Here is a 7,327-nt window from a genome sequence, read left to right as displayed (position 1 = left end):
ACACACACATGCATAATGCATACACATATACGTACGTACATACACACACATAAATGCACATGTACGCACATAGACACATACACACATATACATATACACACGTGCACGTAAAATGCACACATATGCATGCACACACATATACACGCATGCACACACATATGCATACATGCACACATACACACATGTGTTCACCAGCACATACATACACACACATGCACACATATGCACGCACACATATACACCCATGAATATACACATACACATATACATGCATGCACATACATATATACACATGCATGTGTACATACACACATACATGTGCACACACACCTACATGCACACACATATGCATAACACATGCACATATACACGCATGCACACATACATACACACGTACACACATACATATACACGCATGTACACATACACACATATACACAATGCACCTATATACACACATACATATCCCGCCATTATCTCCTTTCATATGCATGGGAGCTTCCTCGATTTGTAGCAGGCATTTGAAAGGGAAATGAACCAAAGGAGGTGATAAAGGAAGCATGAGGGAGAATGGTACGTTGTGAACCGACAACCCCGCTGGAGGTCCATGTGGAGGGAAGGCTATGAGATGTGAAACCTGGCAAATGCAGGAGGCACCCTGTCCAGGGTCACGCCCTTGCTTGTGACACTGATGCCCTCACGAGCACAGGGTTTTCAGGCCATGGGAATAGAACCAACAAGTGGGCTGAACAGGGCAGGACGATGTGGCACCTGCAGGGCAGATGGTGGCTCCTGGGCCCATCCATTTGGAGATTCCCCTATGTACTTGGCAAACATTTGGGAGGAGGGTTGAGGGCCCACGGCTCACAGACGGGAATGGTGTGGATCAACCATAAGCTGTCTGAGGACAAGGACAAGGTCTGACATCTTTACTGCTGTGTCTCCAGTAACTAGGCAGGGCTCACCACATAGTAAATGCTCACTTATTTATTTTTGTCCGTGTGTGTTTCTTTGTTTCTTTCTAACTCCCTTCTAGAGAAGTGCAGACCTTTCCTAACCTGTCCAACTCAACACGCACAAAACCAAGCTCGTTGTCTTCTTCCTATTTACCTGCTTTGCCTTGGAAGATACTTTAGCTGCCCCGTGTTTGTCGACACCCCGTATCCAGCCCTCCACTGCGGTTTCTGTCTCCAACATTTCTCTTGATTAGCGCCTTATTCAAGCCTTCATCACCTCTCACCTTGAGCCTGTCCTCTATTCTCACCCATCCTGCACGCTACAACCCATTGTTCACTCCCATGCTCAGAAACTTTCCATGTCTTCTTGTTTCCTGTCTCATGAAGACCAAAATCCTTAGTAAAGCTGGTGAGGGTCTCTACCTTCCAGGCCCTCTCAACTTGCAATTTCCCCTTTTCCCTCCGCCTACGCCGAACATCACCTGCCCTCCACGTTTGGGTCTCTGTGTTCCTATCCGTCCAACAGACTATCCCTTCTCTCTCTCCTGCTAGACTGTGAGCTCCTTGAATCCTCTTGGGATGTGTCTTATTTATCTTTATATCCCTTGGTACCCCTGGTCCTGATATATTGCCTTGTCTGGGGAGGAGTACTTAATAGACATCCCAGGGGGAGGACATCAATTAGAGTTAGACTCAGGACTCTCTCTTTGGCTCCCAATGACTCCATCCTGGGAAGAAGATGACTTACCTGATTCATGAGTTTGGCAAAAGGACATGAGTTAGCTCCTTCTCTTTTTGAGGAAACAGCCACCTATAGTTTACCTATATTCCCATTAAATTCTCCTTTCCTCTTGGCCATCCAGACAGTTTATTGCAGCAGGACCATGCCAGAGAAGAAGGCCTCCAGTTTGGGGGAATGATGCAAGTTGCGTCCAGGGGAGAGTAAATAAACTGACGGGCCAGATTAACCTATGCCTCCAATATGGCGGTTTATGAGTAAGAAAGGTGACATTTTTATCTCCGTCTGTCTCATTCTCCGGTTTATTATTTTTTTTAACTCTTTCCAATTGAGGCAGGTTAAAGAGTATTATATTTTGGGTCATCGCAAAGCCTCGTGTCTGGTGCAGATGATGAGTACCTTAAACATGTCCTTGATTTCACGGACTTGAATTCTGTCCCAGAGACTTATTTTCAGCGTTGTCATCCTGAGTAAGATTGAGCAAACAAAGCCTCACTTTACAAATAGTATAACAGCAACATGCCATCTTTCAGCTGAGGAAATTGAAACATTTGGGGTTTGGGAAACATTATTTGTTATTTCACAAACAGCGGGAGGCTGGGAAAAGCCAAAAATGGATTTTCCACGTCGATTTTTTCCTCATCTATAAATCCTTCCCATCTCAGGGAAATTTATAGGTTTCTGGCTTCCTTTTTCCCTTTGGTCATCAAATTTAATCTCCCAGGGGTTGTTTTTTTTTTTTTTTTTTTTTTTTCCTTCCTATTTGAGTTTCTGTTCTAGACTTGTAAAATGTTCCCAATTTTTGATGTTCTAGATCCTCTCCTCTCTCAACCCATCATTTGTACCCCATTTCTTCCTTCTATCTACTCGCCACATTTATTCCTCAGTAAATTCCAGAGATGACCAAACCTCCAGCTTCTCTAAGATCCACTTGGAGCTTCTGTATTTCTTTTGTCATCGTCTCAAAACACCCACCAACCTTTTGTTGTCCTTCCCGCCAGCCTCTGATTACGTGTGTCTCTTCCTCTAAAAAGTGAACCCCCCAGAGCATCTGGGATGATCGCTTCTACCCACTTCCCACATGCTTTCTAGTTCCTTCTCCCCATTAACTCCTTCCCACCCACCTTTCCACAAACCCGGATCTCCCTGTTGTGAAAACCCCCTCACCTTTCACTGTATTTGCTGCCCAGCCCTGGCTGCCTTCCCCCTCACCTGCCTTCCATTCACCATCAAAAATCCTACCATGTCACCGTATGCTGTGCGCCCACATCATTGGATTGCTCCATAGCTCCGTGACTTTCTGCTCCCGACCCAAGCAGTCAACGGAAAGCATCGCTCTTAAAGCTTACCAACAATTTCTGCGGGCCACATCCTTCGGTCTCTATTCATTCTTGACTTCGTCACTACGTTTGACACCATTGACCACTTTCTTACCCCTCTTGCGGCCAAAGACATTGAGGCATTCCTGCAAAACGCTCTACCTCATCCATACTCACAGAATACATTGCGAAGTCTTTGCTGACCTCGTCAAAATCCTTATCTCCAAATGTCTCTCCCAGCCCCGGAATCTCCTAGCCCTAGATGCTTCCATTTGGATTTCAGTTCATCAGCTTAATGCAACATGTTGAAATCCAAACTCATCATCTTTCCCCTAAAGTCAGCCAGACCTTTGTCATCTTCAGAAAGATTAAGACTGCCTTTGAACTTTCTTAGAAGAACATGTGTTCTAACCTAGAGCTTCCAGGGCGTGGGGTGGGGGTAGGGGTGCGCTACGATAACAAGAAAGACAGAACTTAAGATTTAAGTCTTAAGGAGGCTTATCTCTGTCTAGCCATGCTAGGTATTTCATAACGGCATATACGTATAAAACAACGTGGATGAGACACAGGATGTACAACAGGAAGTGGCCAAAGATAAAGCCAAAGTGAGAACAGTCATCAGACCATGAGATCTGCCTTCCTAAAGCGTCTGGCCTTTACTGTGTAGACGGTGTAAGATTTCAAGCTGTGGAGTAATGTAAGCAGATTTATATATTGCAAAAACAGCTTCAGCAACAGCATGAAGAATGGATCAGAAGGTTCAAGGCTGAGATGAATAAAGCAATATAAAAAAATCCACTAGCCAAAAAAATAATGAGGTCCTAAACCAAGATCCCGGAAGTGGCAATGGGGCAGAAAGGATATGCTCGAAAAAGTAATTAGGAAAACATTCACAAGACTAGGAGACAGATTGAATACGGAAAGGGAGGAGAAAAGAAGCGTGTGAAATGAGAGATTTTGGCTGACCAAGTGATCGATGGCATAATGATATAGGCGGAAATATAATCATTACTGTGGGTCAATATAACGGAGTTCAGTTTAGCACACGTTCAAATTGAGTTGCCTTTGGGACATCTAGGTGGAAATGTCTAGGAGACGGAAAAACACCTGCTTCCAACTCAGAAGAAAAGCATGATCAGGAAAAAACAATTTGGGAGTGTGAAAGATACTGCGGATTTAGGTCCTCAGCATCCGTTTCAGTCCTCTTCCTTGCATGCTTTTTTTCCCCGGCAGACGCTAGAATTGAAACAAACAAAAAACTACGTTTCCAGCTTCCCTGGTAGCTAGATGCAGCCATGTGACTATGGTGTAACCCAAGATGTAAATAGGAATGTTGTATGGGACTTCCAGGAAAACCACTTACATTTGGCTGACTCAGATGGGAGATAGGCTCTCTCTGCTCCTTCCACTCCCTCGTTCTTCTTCTGCTAAGAGCAAGAATGTGAGCGGGGGAGGTCCACCAGCCACTTTGACCATCATGCGATCTTGAACACGGGAGCCATACACTAGGATTTTAAGGTAGAACGATAGAAGGATCCTGGGTTTCTGGCGGGGAAGCCACCCTTCTGACTCTGCACTGAGCACACACAAATTCATTTTACATTTAAACCACTGATACTCCAGTTTTATGTTTTATGCCCCCAACTGTCATCCTATCTGATGCACCAAATGTATAAGTAGTCCCTGGCATACGCGATGATAACAAGCCATATTAGTGCCATGTAAGTGGAAGCAATCTTCCAGAAAGAGTCTATAGCATAGAGAGATTTCTGGGAACCTCACTGCAAAGGCGGAGGAAGATGAGACAAGCTAATGAGGCTTGAAAGGAAGAGTCAGAAAATTGAAAGAATGTGTCATGTCTAGAGATGTGCCCTTCAGACCCCCCGCGTCAAGGAAGGACTCACGGCAAGAATACGTCTGGTTGACCTCCTCCAGCCGTTGGCCCCTTCTCAGCTTTCAAGGCCATTAATGAGTGAGGCAGTGGTAGCCAAGACCACTTCGTAGGGCATCTCTGCCAATGACTGAGCAACGCATGGCCCCAAATCCCTACCAACACAGAGCTCCCTGAACAGGCAGTCTTTGCTGCAGAGATCTGCACCGCTCTGGTAGAGACCATCGATCTACATCACAGTCAGATGGTTCCCTCTGGGCAGGAAGACTTTTGCCCTCCTACCTCTGCATTTCTGCATCCCAGAGAACCCAACAGCTGCAAAGGATAGCAAGAGGCTACACGCGTTCACATGTAATATTTGATTTGGTTGAATGAGCATTCAATCATCCAATCTCCGAGTAAAGACGCAGGAGGTTAGTGATTTCCTCAACTAACTAAAACTACGAAATACAAGCATTCTTACTCAAAGCCATTCCCTTTCCAGTTAAGGTGCTCAGTCCTCCCTGGGTTTTTTGTTTTGTTTTTTTCTTTTCTTTTTTTTTAAATCTCTAAACCCAGGGCGCCTGGGTGGCTCAGTCGGATAGCAGCCAACTTCGGCTCCGGTCGTGATCTCACAGTTTGTGAGTTCAAGCCCTGCGCCGGGCTCTGTGCTGACAGCTCGGAGCCTGGAGCCTGCTTGGGATTCTGTGTCTCCCTCTCTCTCTGCCCCTCCCCCACTTGCGCTCTGTCTCTTTGTCTCTCAAAAACAAATAAACATGAAAAAAGAATTAAATATCTCTTAACCCAGAATATAACTATAGCCCATCAACAATCCCTCCAAAATATCACCCACTTCTATTGTCTTACCTTCCTCTTAAATTTTATCTTGCAATCAAATATTATTTAGGAAAAACGAACAGGGATGAATAAACCATAGGTAAAGGAATTCATTTAAATCCTCTTATGTATGCCATTATGAATTATTTTCCAAATTCAGCTATATTATGGCATAAACCATAGCCATTGAACACATAACTCTGTATGGCAAATGCTTCATATAATAAGATGAACTCATAAATCAAGTATTAAATCTGTTCCAAGATGATAATGGCCAAAAGTATTGCCAATAGAATCAACTGACAAGATCCTGGTTTCTGAGAATCGAACCATTCATTTCACAAACATAAGGGTTCATTTTCTCGTTCTTCCTTTTACATCACTCATCATTTAACCCAGATTAATCTTCCAAAAAAAGCACATAGATCTGCCAATATGTTGGCATTTCCTTCTTATGAGGAAACAACAGAGCAGATCAAAATCTGCTTTCTCCGGTTCTGGAGAGCCACGATTATCGGTATACTATTGCAATTCTCTAAGCTTCTCTCTCAGGGGTTAGCAAACTACCACCCATGGACTAAATCTGGCCCACCGCCTGTTTTTGTAAATAAAGTTTTATTGGAATGCTCCAATAAATGCTCCATGCCCCTTAACCTAGCTATTACCTGTGGCTGCTTTCCTACTATAATGGCAGAGTTGAATCATTGCATCAGAGACCATCTGGCCTACAAAGCTTAAAATATTTACTATCCGGCCCTCAACAGGAAAAAAAGTCACCAACCCCTGCCCTAGTTTAAAAAGCATGGTATCTTTTTGCCTCGTTACATCCAAGAAAGCAAAATGGGTCACCGGCGACTCTACTGGAGTTATCAGAGAGAATGTGGCCGGGGTTCTCACTCTTGTCACATCTGCTCAAACCAGCACAGTCTGATCAGGAAATGTGGCCTCAATATGTGCCACCAGTGTTTCTGTCAGTCCATGAAGGATATAGGTTTCGTTAAGTCGGTTTAAGCGAACTTCCTTGAATGGGTCATCCAAGATATACACCTTAACTGCAGATACCCAAGATACCCACCTTAATGCTCACTCTTTCTTCATAAAATAAAAATATTTCCATGATGAAAAAGAAGCATAATCTGGGGCATGTGAGTGGCTCAGTTGGTTAAGCATCCTCCTCTTGACATTGGCTCAGGTCGTGAGACTGATCCCCTGTGTCAGGCTTGCGCTCAGTGTGGAGCCTACTTTGGATTCTCTCTCTCTCTCTCTCTCTCTCTCTCTCTCTCTCTCTCTCTGTGTCCCTCCCCCACTCACTTGTGCGCGCACTCTCTCTCAAAATAAGTAAACATTTTTTTTAAAAAAAGCATGGTCTGTTCTTATATTTCAGGTATTCATTCATTCATTATTATTCATTCATAGTATGTTAACTGACATCTCATTGCATTAACATCACTACGGGTCAATATGAACTCAAACGATGACTTAACATTCATGATAAATGCTCTCCTTTCCTTTACATCGATAGGCAACGGTTATTTTTAATTAACCTAATTTTTTAAAATGTATCTCCTACCCAGAAGATAAAATGTTGAACTCAGCATTTGATACT

At 43.8% G+C, this 7,327-nt stretch overlaps 1 protein-coding gene across 1 annotated transcript; it reads left to right on the top strand.

The window, feature by feature from the left end:
- The first annotated feature begins 6,561 nt into the window (after positions 1-6,561).
- On the top strand, positions 6,562-6,732 carry LOC115500325 (40S ribosomal protein S29-like). Its single transcript, XM_030294622.1, has one exon. It carries the CDS (start codon positions 6,562-6,564, stop codon positions 6,730-6,732), a length of 171 nt encoding a protein of 56 aa, XP_030150482.1.
- Positions 6,733-7,327: the final 595 nt, after the last annotated feature.

Source organism: Lynx canadensis, chromosome E1 (assembly GCF_007474595.2).
Source record: "Lynx canadensis isolate LIC74 chromosome E1, mLynCan4.pri.v2, whole genome shotgun sequence".
Taxonomy (NCBI): domain Eukaryota; kingdom Metazoa; phylum Chordata; class Mammalia; order Carnivora; family Felidae; genus Lynx; species Lynx canadensis.
The sequence above is the reverse complement of the archived record's forward strand: the minus strand, read 5'-3'. Positions and strand labels throughout refer to the sequence as shown.

Coding starts and splice junctions, on each gene's coding strand:
- LOC115500325 (XM_030294622.1), top strand. CDS start 6,562: ATGGGTCACCGGCGACTCTACTGGAGTTATCAGAGAGAATGTGGCCGG.